At 32.9% G+C, this 13,490-nt stretch overlaps 1 protein-coding gene across 1 annotated transcript; it reads right to left on the bottom strand.

Annotated features, from left to right (window-relative positions):
- Positions 1 to 4,112: 4,112 nt before the first annotated feature.
- On the bottom strand, positions 4,113 to 12,399 carry LOC143258413 (uncharacterized). The gene is made up of 6 exons (XM_076517316.1): positions 12,242 to 12,399; positions 11,857 to 11,915; positions 11,178 to 11,255; positions 10,555 to 10,581; positions 9,971 to 10,000; positions 4,113 to 4,300 (listed from the first exon to the last, which is right to left on the bottom strand). The coding sequence occupies exons 1-6, from the start codon at positions 12,330 to 12,332 to the stop codon at positions 4,259 to 4,261; spliced, it is 327 nt and encodes a 108-aa protein (XP_076373431.1). The 5' UTR covers positions 12,333 to 12,399; the 3' UTR covers positions 4,113 to 4,258.
- Between the last annotated feature and the right edge of the window lie 1,091 nt (positions 12,400 to 13,490).

The raw sequence follows: 13,490 nt of genomic DNA, 5'->3' as shown, positions 1-13,490 counted from the left end.
AGTGTAATTTTAGTTTCATATGATAGCATATTCTAATTTACGATATGAAGTTAACAAACCATTTTCGTGAGCCAACAATATAACGTTTCTCGCCTTATGAATTATCTTGAACCGACGCTCTTCTTATTTAATTTTCATGTTGAAAACTAACCTTAAAACTTTACATTAACACTTACCGTTTGTTTAAAACGTAGATTTATGAATGAAACTTAACAAAATAATTTGTGGAAAGAGAAATGTATTGTGGCAAGTCCTTATAAAGTAGTATTTTACTTAAATTATCCATCAAAGTTCACACAAAGCTAGCAGTCAAATTATCCTAAAAAGACATACTTGTTTATTCCTCTAACCTTCAAGTGCTTATACGTTACCTGGTACCATGTGTTTACATGCGATTCTACTCTAACAACCACCACTCTAGTTCAGATGGTCTAATTCTCGTTGTCTGATTGGAAAAAATTGTTGCATGTGCATATGTTTAAGGCTATGGCACAATTGATTATTCGTGGAGTTGTTGTATAGTTGTAATGCAAAGCTTTTTTACATATAAGGTAACACCTCTATTTAACATATTAAAATTCTAATAATATCAAAAGAATGGTTGGTTAGGACGCGAAATTAAAAATGTTTAATTAATTGCGCCCATATTGAACATTATCATTATTACTTGATAAATTTTTAAAACCGTTAATTTGTTTCTCAGTAAGAATATAAGAATTAAATTTAATATTACCATTTGGACGAAAGAAAACCTACGTTGTGGTAGAGAATCCGTTGTTTGATTGTTGTTATCGTTATGTGATATATACGGGTATATATTGTTCATGAAAAATAGTTCGTAAGAAGAAAGGTCAAATAAAGATTTTTCAATATTAAACTGATGTAATATACCTACAATAATTACCTCCAATTATACTACCCGTTATTGATTTATTTGAAATGAATAGTCTGAAGGAAATACATATGAAGATTAAAAAAATTAAAGGTGATTTTATACATGCACTGAACAGGAATATATTTGAACTCATTTTACATTACAAACTTATAATAAATGAATTTAGTTTTTTTCAATAAACTTATGACAGAGATATTAGAGTTTAAAAAAGCAGCTTCCAAAACCAAGGTTACAAGTTTAGTTAGACAACAAGAAACAAGAATAAACACTTAATGCTTTAATTAATCGTATGTTAGACTTTACATTCCTCGTAAAATGACTAAAATATCTGGGAAAGATAATAACTGTATGTTATTTTTTAACATAGATCTGCCTCTTCTGTGCATGTCACAATATTTAGGCAGTTTAACAGAATAATGCTCAACATTTACTTTGACAACTGCATTATCAAGTTGTGTTATTAAAATCGGAGTAGTTTATAATTTAAACCGTTTTGGTATATAAATATTAATTTTTAATTAAAAACAAAAATAAATTTGACGTCATCACAATAATCATTGTTTGTTTGTTTTGGAATTTCGCACAAAGCTACTAGAGGGCTATCTGTGCTAGTCGTCCCTAATTTAGCAGTGTAAGACAAGAGGGAAGGCAGCTAGTCATCACCACCCACCGCCAACTCTTGGACTACTCTTTTACCAACGAATAGTGGGATTGACCGTCACATTATACGCCCCCACGGCTGGGAGGGCGAGCATGTTTAGCGCGACGCGGGCGCAAACCCGCGACCCTCGGATTACGAGTCACATGCCTCACGCGCTTGGCCATGCCAGGCCCCCACAATAATCATTTCTGTGTGTCAAGTGGCGTGTCTATTTTCTGAATTCTCTTCTTATAGTTGCCTGTAGACAGTTGTGGGAAGATGACTACTTTCTGAGTAAAGAAGAAGAATAAAAAGAAGACAAAATAAAAATTAAATCAAAACTACAAAATAAGAATTAGGTTCTACCATTTGGAGGAAAGTAAGTTATAAAAACTTACCTTTTCAAGTGAGCACTCCAGCCCTCATTGTTGTAGGAAGGCACTAATTAGCAGTCTAGTAAACAAATGATACTAATTTGTATGGTCCCAACCACTTGTTTGTACTAACTAGTATAAGCCCCAACCACCATCCATGAAGTCTAATGTAACTGTCAATATTCATACTCTAGACAAATCTTAATATGCGGCAAGGTGTTAATCCGCACAAAGTAGTGCCAAGTTGTTAAATGAACTTCCCCACCGCTAAAAATAATTTTCAGAGATTTTAAGTAAAATGTATTTAAATTATATTTATTCAATATATTCTTATATTTCTTATAATGTATTTTGATTTATATATATGTGTGGTACACTTTGTTAGTAATTGGTTTAAAAAACAAATAAAAATTCATCGAGTAAACTGTACTGTTTTCATATACTTTTTATTTTTTTAAAGAAAATAAGGGGCAAAACTGCCCATAGGTTGCCTACGCTACTTGTCCATGACATTCGACTGTTATACAAAATGAATAACTTTGTCTGACCGAATAGCTGCGAACTCAATGCTTCAAAGTGCGGACCGTCAATTGTACTGGATGGTAATAAAAGAAAACGAAAAATTTATCCACATATACCTGTTCCGGCACATTAACCAAAAGGCCCCACTCAGTACTATAATTATGAGTATGGTGATAAAATTAACAATTTAAAATGTATTTTATTGTTGTTCTTTGATTATACTCCTGGAATTTATGTGATGATAAAAAAATCATGTGTCCGAGATTTATTGAATTACGTTATGAATGAAATGTTAAAATCGCATTGGAAGTTTGATATGAGTAGTATTGACATTTACAGACCTTTGTTGTAGACACTTGTGTTTAATAATTTTATTTTCCATCATATTTTCGCAGTTGTTCCTACTATTAGGTTTAACATCTATTTTCGTCTTGTCGAATACTGGATTATTCTATTATAACACATCCGATACCTCATAGCTCGGAACGTCAGTTGTTTTGGATGATAACCGGATACAAATGTTGGACAGGTAGAGCCATAGTAAAGAACATTAACCATTGACTTGTGCTTAACCCTCCTGGGTCTAAGTATGGTAAAAATGTTACCAAATAAAGAAAATTTATTCTATGATGATTCTTTGTTTTAAATTATGTATCAGATAATATTGAAGATCTTAACAATTAACTAATGTGTTCTGAGATTTAGATAATGGTAAAAAATTATATATCTTTGTTTGTTGATTTTTTCTTAATGATACAATAGGGCTATCTGTATTAGCTAACCCTAATGTCGTGGAAACAAAGCTTAATATATAATGTTAAACACGGCATCAAGGTATATATGTGCAGTGCTATTAAATTGATTTCTCGTAACATGTACAGGTAACATATGATAACTTCTTTGTATAGTAAAGACACGTCAAGGGTTACTATGACGACTTAATACTCATTCGAACAGAATTTTTATGAAAATGTCCATGGTACAAGTATATGGGAATACTAAATAATCATAACTGGAATCACCCTAGGTCACTCTGTTGTCAAAAGGGTCAGTGCAGCATTACCATAGTGTTGAAATTTACATTTTGTAATGGTGTAAAAAAAGTAGTTCCATAACATAGAAAGAATGAAAAAATATTGTCCTAATACAATTGCGCATTATTGTACATACATTTTATAAAAAATAATATCCTATGTATATGTTTACTATATAATTAGTGACGTGGAATGTTAATATTTATTATATTGGTTTTGTTTCCGAGCCATTGAGTAATATCTTGAAATTACGAAATAAATAAATAAACAGTTCAAATAATTAAACAAGGAAGTTCAAAGGAAGCTGAAAAAAGATATCACGTTAAACCCAGGAAGATATGTAGATAACCGAAATCCAGCTAAAGCTCTTCTCGATGAGGAGGCTGAGAAACCACAGAAATAATGCGAGAAAGAACAGGTTGTTTGACTTGTTTTGTATTAGATTATAGAAGTCGAAAACATAAAACCTTGGAAATCATATCAATAGTAATTTGCCTTGAGATCTGGTCATTACTAAAACATAAGTTTTCACCTTTTAACAATATCTTAAATTCTTTAATGTCTACATGTATATTGCGGTTAAAACAAATAAATTATCTTCAAGCTCAAATCTCTTTGAAAAAAGAACACACAGGAGACGAAAAACGTGAAAGCAAAGAAGAAATTGTTTTACTGAAATTTCATAAACTACAGTAGACTTAAATTTATTATACTAATTGTTAAAATAAAATAAAGAAATACGATGTCGTTGTTGATCTAATGTCCTAGTAGTAAAATCACTGAACGAGTAGTTTTAACCAGATTTCCAGGAAATGTACGCCTCGTTTATACAGCTCTAAAATATGAGATGTAAACATTAAATTATAGATTATTACACATATAAATAACTACTCGAACTAAAATTAAAGTGAATTTTGAAACACAATTTAGGCTCTGCAGTTGAGGCGACGAAAGATAGTAAAGCGGTAATATATTATTAAACTTGTCTTCAAGAGTCTTCAAGCCGTGCAAGCAACTTAATAATAATAATCTGAAGAAAATAGTTTAGGCTATAATTTTTAACTTACGTCCACGTTCACAAAGTCAAGGTCATATACTTTCATCACGTGATTTTAGAAATTAAAGAATGGTTCATTTTACGAAGAAGCAAAGTAAATATTTACCGAATTTCAATACTACAATTTTCTGCATACTCATATAAGTTTCAAATTAGTAGATTTATTATTTTTGTTTATTAAAATAGTATTTTATGTGACGGACTAGAAAGTTGCAGCTAGTCAACAGCTTCTGCCAATTGTTGGGTTACTCTAGTCCAGGGGTGTGCAACAGGCGGCCCGCGGGCCACAACCCGGCCCGCCAAGCCATTTAGTGTGGCCCTAGTTGTTGTAATCTAACCATGTGGCCTGATCTGTAATCCAACGCAAATGGAATATTTTTAAAAGCATCGATCCTACGGGATTCCCAGGCTTCGACTCGACAAACTTCTAAAATTATCTTTGCTAGAGAGGAGCAGGCCGAATTCGATTGGTCGGCCTCCTTAGGGCATGAATAGGTGACGTGCACTAGCACTATTGTCTACGACTCAACGTCATGTCCTGAACCTCGTCTTCGCCCGCTGGCGACAATTTTCCCTAACCTCTGCTGTCTGTCATTCATTATTGGTGAAAATTTTATTACCTTTTACAGTTACTACAAGAGATTGAAGGTAAATTGATTATTATTTAGCATATTGTTGTGACTTTACTGAATTTATTAAAATTTTTGCTTTCAGATGCATCTGATTCTATGTACAGTGTGACCTCGTTATTCGCGGGGTTACGTTCTTTACCCTCCCGCGAATAGCGAAAACCGCGAATATTGGACGCAGTTTTAAAACGTATATGTATGCGATTATATACTATATGAAATGCTTCCCAAACACTAATGATACTTATACTCATTGATGCAGTAATAATGTAGCAATATTGCATACTGTTATGTATTTCACTAAATTGTACCGTGCGTTACCGGGCTGTGCTTTGCCGTTTGCGTTGTTGGGGAAGCTGAGGCAGTCAGCCAATAGCAGTCCAATCTTGTTTGGTGAAGACGACAATTGATAAAACGGCTTGATTGAGTAAATACAACAGAAATCTCCTCGAAAAGCCCTTTCAGTCTCTGTGACCTACAAAACGCAGTTCGCGCATAACCCGCGAATATGCGGGGCCGCGAATGGCGAACCGCGAATAGGCGAGGTCACACTGTATTTTGCTATTCTCAATTAATTTAAGTACCGGAAGGCTATGATCGGGATGCCAATTTAGAAACATGTGTTTCTGTCCATAAGAGGTTCCATGTGTAAATAAATTCTATGTTTTTCTACTTTGCTATTTTCGTGAGAATAATTTTTGTTTTGATTTCAGGACTAGTAAAATGTCAGCAGTTAAGAAACGAAAAATTGATGATGAGGGAAGGTTATTCAACAGTGAATGGTGCACAAAATATCTTGTTGTCCCACATAATCAAGGTGTTGTCTGCCTCGTCTGTCAAACTACAATTGCAGTCATGAAAGAGTACAATATTAAGCGACATTACGCAACTAAGCACTCCTCCCAGTTTGATGAAATTGTTGGTCAGGCACGAAAGGACAAAATTGAACATTTAAAACATCCATTGAAAAGCAACAAGGTGTTTTACCACTTTCAAGAAAAATTCAGAACTGGTGACAAAACTGAGTTTTAAGCTTTGTGAATGTATGGCAGAAAAGGGAAAACCTTTCAGTGATGGAGAATTTATTAAAATTGTTTAACAATATTCACAGAATATGCATGTCCAGAGAAAAAATATTTGGTGGAGCAAACTAGCCTTTCCCGCTTTACTGTCTCACGCAGGACAAAAGATCTTTCAGAGGACATCAAAGAAACTTTGAAAGAGAGATTGAATTCGTGTGAAGCTTTCAGTCTGGCTTTGGATGAAAGCACTGATATCAATGACACATCCCAACTTGTCATTTTCATCAGAGCTGTTACTGCAGGCTTTGATGTTTTCGAAGAGTTTTAGATATGGCAAGCCTTTCCTCCACAACCACAGGACAGGATATTTGTGAACAAGTGCTTAAGGTTGTAGAAAAGTTTGAACTGAATCCTTATAAATTATGTGGTGTTACAACAGATGGTGCTCCTTCCATGACAGGTAGGACAAATGGATTCACCAAGAAATTTCTAACTGCAATTGGAGCACAAGACGTAGTTGTAAGCCATTGCATTATTCACCAAGAGAGCTTGTGCACCAAAGTTCTGGATTTTGCAGAAGTCATGAAAATGTCGTCCAATGCGTAAATTATATCCGAACACGAGGATTAAATCATCGACAATTTAAAACTTTTTTAGATGAGCTGGACAGTGAGTATTCAGATGTTTTGTACTTCTCTGCTGTACGTTGGCTTAGTATAGCTGCTACTTTGAAGAGATTCTGGAATCTGCGAGAGGAGATTAAGTTCTTCATGGAGAGCAAACGTCAGAATGTGGACTTCTTGAGCAATGAGAACTGGCTGAATGACTTAGCATTCCTCACAGACATTACACAGCATCTGTCTGATTTAAACTTAAAACTACAAGGGAAAAGTCAACTTGTGAATAAGTTGTTTGAGCATATTTGTGCTTTTGAGAAGAAATTGGAACTTTTCCAGGTTCAGTTGAGAAGAGCCATATTGACCCATTTTACATGTCTTGCAACCAGGAAACTGGAATTTCCTAATCTGGATTGCACCAAATATGGAACCAGTGTACAAAAGCTGCGTGATGAGTTTGCAAACAGATTTCCAGATTTCAGACAAACTGAAATTAGATTGAAATTGTTCGCTCAACCTTTTGATTTGGCAGTGGAAGACAGTCCTGATGATTGCCAAATGGAACTCATTGAACTGCAGGCTGACATGGACACTAAAAGGAAATTCTCTGAAAACAGTTTGCTAGACTTTACAAACTCTGTGTACGTGAAAAGTTTCCCAATTTGTCCCGTCATGCACAAAGAATTGCCTCCCTTTTTGGTAGCACCTACTGCTGTGAGCAATTTTTCTCCAAAATGAAGCTCATCAAAACCAAATGTAGAAGTCAGCTGACTGATGAACATTTGACCAGTCAGTTAAGAGTGGCAACCACTTCTGTCAAAGCTGATATTGACAAGCTCTGCAAGGACTCTAAATTTCAAGTGTCGCACTAAAATGATCACTCATGCAAAAATATAAAATATTATTGCTTGCATTTTGAGAATTTTTTTTAAATTATTGTGCATGTACACGAATAAGCTTGTTTTTTAAGTGGCCCCGCTTGATTGATGAAGTTGGTTATATGGCCCACCGACGAAAAATGTTGCACACCCCTGCTCTAGTCTTACCATATAACATGTTTGACGTTCATCTTATAACGTTATTATAGACGTACATCCACAGTCTGGTAATTTATCCATAGAGCCACACTTAGTCCTAACCACCATTAATTTTCACGATCACTTTTTGTAACTTTTTACAAATATGGCGCTTATTTTTACGTACTTCAGTAAAAACATGTCAGATAATTTTTATAAAACATTCCACTGAACGTGAGTTAGTTAGTTATCACCATTAGATTCCATCAAGGAACATAGGGCCGCAATCGCTTGCGGATTCTTCAACAGGAATTTAAGTGAGTAGGTTGTTAGCCCACTGCACCGAGCCGTCCCTAATTTAGTAGTGTAAGACTAGAGGGAAGGCAGCTTGTCATCACCACCCACCGCCAACTTCTTCTACTAACGAATAGTGGGATTGACCGTCACATAAAAACGGCCATACGGCTGGGAGGGCTAGCATGTTTGGCGCGACGCGGGTGCGAACCGGCGCCCCTCGGATGACGAGTCGCACGCCTTACGCACTTGGCCATGCCAGGCCCGAAGGTGAGTTACTTGATCTAATTAAGTAAACGCGTGATGTCTTTACTAGATTTTACAACATTATGATTAAATGTATGGAGTTTTCTTTTTTTACCATCAAAATCGTCTTTGTTTCTGCATTTCTTTTTGAAATGCCATAACCTCGAATTGTTAAATTAACAGTTTATAGATTGGAACATGTATTTATATAAATATAGAAATTTTTATTTGTTTCTATTTGTATTTTAGTGTTTTAATACTGTAGATGTGTATCTGTGTAATAAAACTAACGTTTTTACGCGCGTGCGTGAGAAGCTTTTCAAATTTCTCTAAGCCATCAAACATACTGCTGGTGTGAACCTGCTTTGTGGTCTCTATGTGTAAAAAAACATATACAACAGACAGGTAATACGAATAAAAGTCTCACTGACCACTATTCACTCCTTCGTGACATTTAACGGTTCAAGCTATTCAAATAGAAAATACTAATAAGGAAGAATAATGACATTATCATATGCGTTAATAAATAGTGGGTGTAGACAGTGATATGCATTCCAAAGCAAAGGGAATTCCAAAAGTGGATCTGTTATCCCTCAGATATTCATCTCAGGCAGCATTATGTTAAGGCTTTATCTGTAAATTAATTTCATCCAGTTGATAGACATTTAGTTTTGAAGCTTACCTCTGATACCCAAGTCTTGGGAATGTTGCTGTATCAAGTTTTTTTTTCATCGAATAAATTGATTGGTTTGTCATTCATGATGACTCCATTCGCCTCAAAGTGTAATTTGTACTGCAGATACTTGGTGGATATGATGTTTTAGGGAATAAGTTTAATTCATTTAGATTACACCTCGCAGGCATTCTGATGCTTAGCATAGCCATTGAATTCACTCAGAACTCTATGTATTAGTGTTTTATGTGGGTAGATTGTGTTCGGTTTCATTATTTTAAATACACACTACTGTCTTTTTATTGTACAGAATGTGTATTAAAATTCAAAATAACGCAAGCAAAATCATTTCTTACGTCAAACAAAACTCTTGTTAGCATCTCATTAGACAAACAGTATTATTGTTAGCAAAAGTCACAAGTCCGACTGGTTTTGTTTATTTGTTTAATATATTTGTTATATAAGTTTGCGTGTGTGTGTGTTTGAGTGATCTCATATAGTAAAGCCGCATCTGCTTTGTCCATAAAGAGGAATCAAACCCCTGATTTTAGATTTGTAAATCCGTAAATTTACCGCTTTCTCAGCGAGGGAGATGTAAGTTTATATTGTTTTAGTAGTCTGTACCCTAAATATATATTTGTTTTTCTGAACGACACTTTACTCATCATACAAACTTATTTCATACAAAGTAGTTTTAATTTTGAACTTCAGGGCAGAAGGACGAAGAATAGTAGGTAGCACTTTTCGTCTGAAAAGGCTATTCTAAATAAAACACCAGGATTGACTGTCACTCTTACAATGCGCTAACACCTAAGAGTATGTGAGGTGGTGAAAGAGCTACGTATGATATTACTGATTCAGACCTCCAGTCAGTTACGTTATCCATTAGTAAATGGCTGGACCTAAGAGCGAAATAATGTTTTCATTTAAAGTATCCTTATTGATACTTACCACTACTTGTCCATATCCGCCCTTGTGAGCCTGAAGAAGACGTTTAAAATATTATCTTATAAATAAGAACTGTATTAATAAATTAAGTAAAACTTTAATTACACATTTTGAACTAAATACATGTTTGCACTTTTTTACACACGACTTAAAATCCTAAATGCAATATGATACACACATAAATGTAAAAAGAAATAATATCAGTGTTGAAATTAATTCTACAAATTAATTCTAAACACCTTAAATGGATTTTGAACAAAATATTAATATTTTCTTTTTTTATTTGGTAAGTTCTTTGCAAAGCGTGTTGTTAAAAGTAAAATATGTGATTACTTAATATAAATGTAATGGAAGGAATAAAAACAATTAGGTAATTTAATTTCTAAAATATACTTCACATTCCAACCCTTAGGGTAGAAACGGTTGGTTTTAAATGTATGCATCAAAATTTTAATATTTTCACTTTATTATGAAAGCGATGAGCATAAAGTACTATAAAACCTTAATTAATTATGTTTAAGGTTACAAAACTATATTATATGAAGAATAGACGAATTTGATGTAGAACGGAAAAGCTTTATACTTACTTGACTTTCATGGGCACATGTATTTACCTGAAAGAGGTAATTCAATGAACTTACTAGTGTTTCCTCAACTAACTGAAGAAGGTTCTTAATTAGTTTAAAAACTATTTATATCAGAAGCTTTTAATGTTTTAAGTTTCTTGAGTTTTATTTGTAATCAAAATATTAATATTTAAGAAAGTAGAAACACTATATCACACCAATCTAATAGATATGTAAGCGGTTAAACAGCATGTCATCTGCATTGTTTACCATAATAAACAATCGTCATTTTCAATATATATAAATACGTGTGTGTGTGTTTTGAGTACAACGTTTTATCTTTAGAAACAATGATCATAGCAATAATAGCTGAAATATATTAAATTGTATATACGTTGAATCAAATAATCTGATTTAAGGTGGTACTATCTGGTAAGGACATTTTTAATATCTTTTTATGATAGAGAACCACTTTCACTGAAGAATGGAAGAAAAAGTTACAATTTGTAACATTATTAGACAATGGCTGATTAAAAAAGTATGTGATTAACTAAATGAAAAAAACAAAAACAACAAAAACATATATCACTGCAATGTAGAGATAGCTAAAACATAAATTCTTAACACTATTTTTCAGAACTTACGTCTTCCCATTTTGTACACAGATCTTCATCCGAAGTAGCGCCAAGTGTTGTTTTGCATTGTTCGAATTTATTATTAAACTAGAACATGATAAAACAGTAAATTGTGTAGGAATTTTACCATGTACAAGATTAACATCAACTGATAAAGTGAATATTTAAAAAATATCATTGGATTTTATATAAATTATAACAAATATTTTATACAATAATAATAATGAATGTTAGCTTAAAGGAAGAATGGAACTTCAGCATTTGTAGAAATTTAAATATTAAAAGTACAGAATAATAAAATAATTACACGTAATAGCTTTTCAAAAATTTACTGTTTGGTTTGGTGTAAATTTTCTTAAACATCTCTAACTCTAATTCCTAAAACAACCTACAACATCTTTATTAACTAATAAAAGCTTCCATTCAGACATAGAGTAAAAAAATAACACATCATAACGTTTTCTACATAGATAAAACAGTTACAAATTTCATTTGATTGAAAAATAGCTTTAAACTAACCATATATGGTTTGTTGTTACAGCCACATATTAGTTATAGTAAACAACAAACTAAGTTTGAAAACGTGAACTAATTAAAATTTAGATGTTGCAATATTATTATAATTTTTTTTTAAATCCATCAGTAAAATTTTAATTTTTGGTTTCAAGAGGTTTATCACTAAACTTACCTCACTAGCTTTCTGCCAACAATCTTTCAAAGCAGTCTTGACATTTTCATCGTTACTTTCTGTTAAAAATATATGATGTGATTTCAAATATTTAAACATCTTAAAACAGCCCTTAGTATAATAGATCACAGCTTGGAAAAAATTATTAACGAAATGTGTTTTAAATTACAACATTGATTATAGGAGTAAGGTTCTAAAAGTACTCTTTGAATATGTGTTTCTTTCTTGCATAATAAACTATGTTACCATAGTTCAAAAAATCTCATAAATATCACAGAATAGTATGTTAGAGAATGATCCAAGTAGAAACTTTTAAGTCACCAAAATACGGACTTAACATATGTATATCAATATAGATATTTCACACAATAAATTTATAATTTACCACAAAGCATTTCTTGCATTTTATGGTGAGGTCCATGGGCTGAAACATACGCTACAACAACAACCAGGAGTAGTGCAACAAAAACTTTCATTTTGATCTTATTTAATGTTGTGTCTGTATTGAATAGTATGGTATGAATAACAGCTTGGGTGTTGTTTTCTTTTATAGACGTCAAAGATACACAGATGATCAGTTTACAGCTGTCCATTTCAAACAGTGTGTTACATGAATTTCAGTATAATGTAAACGGTCTTGATGGTAGATTTGCATGACGCATTATCACTGAATTTCTGATATTCCAAGAATCTGGAACAATTATTAGACTTTCTGTATGAACACCTGCTCTGTCATCCAATATTAATTTAGAATATTGCTGTAGTAACAAAACACGGAACCTTGTTGACTGCTATCACAGAGTGGGTTTTGTTTTTTAGAGATAGTTTCGTAAGTTTTATCTGACTTTATGTATACATCGTGACATATCGTAGCTGAAAGAGTTAAAGAAAAATTTACAGGATATTTGTTGTGACAGTTGACAAAATACTTCTACCTGTTTAACAACTACCTCGAACTAAATGAGTTGTATTCTGTTTGTAAACTGTCTCGCCATCAAACTGTAGTACAATTTTAGTTCAATTAATTTCCTCAGTATGTCTATCCATTATTTAAACGTGCGCTGTTCCTGTATACATAAATTAGTTTTAATGTAATGTTTGTTGCTTAAAACCTCTCGCTTTCTTATTAATAAATGTATTTTAACAGTGTAAAAATATAAAATAATAGAGCTTTACTTAAGATAGTTTTAATAAATTCATCATCTGTAGATTCAATACTCGAATTCATCAATTCAGTTGTGTGTGTATTTATTTACATGGAAGTCTAGTAACAGAAAATAGGCTTACCGAAAAGCTTTTTCTACTGAAGGTGTAGAATGTCTTCCTATAAATACTAACGTACTAAGTTAATTAATTGAAGTTAACGATTTGTAATGTTTGGACTCTATAAACGTTTCTTGTTAAGTATCTGTAGTTTTCCGATTAATAAGTGTTAATTGAATGATTAGTCTCCTTGCACCTGTCCACTAAAAATTAAATTTTCTGGTAATATAGGCCTAACTATTAATATGTTAGAGTTAACTAACAGTAGTAGGAAAAAAAAATGGTTTGTTCCATCAAAGAAAGTTCTATAGTAATTGAACTACCTTCCATGGGCCTTGTCAAATAGACAGAAGATTCTTGGACATACAAAT

This window comes from Tachypleus tridentatus, chromosome 8, assembly GCF_004210375.1.
Source record: "Tachypleus tridentatus isolate NWPU-2018 chromosome 8, ASM421037v1, whole genome shotgun sequence".
Taxonomy (NCBI): domain Eukaryota; kingdom Metazoa; phylum Arthropoda; class Merostomata; order Xiphosura; family Limulidae; genus Tachypleus; species Tachypleus tridentatus.
This window is presented reverse-complemented; position numbering and strand designations above follow the sequence as displayed.

Bases quoted from the DNA above. Each gene is read 5' to 3' on its own strand.
- LOC143258413 (XM_076517316.1), bottom strand. From the start codon at position 12,332: ATGAAAGTTTTTGTTGCACTACTCCTGGTTGTTGTTGTAGCGTATGTT. The intron at 11,256-11,856 runs GTAAGTTTAGTG...ATCATGTTCTAG, and splicing joins GTTGGCAGAAAGCTAGTGAG to TTTAATAATAAATTCGAACA. The intron at 4,301-9,970 runs GTAAGTATCAAT...CTCATATTTTAG, and splicing joins GCGGATATGGACAAGTAGTG to AGCTGTATAAACGAGGCGTA.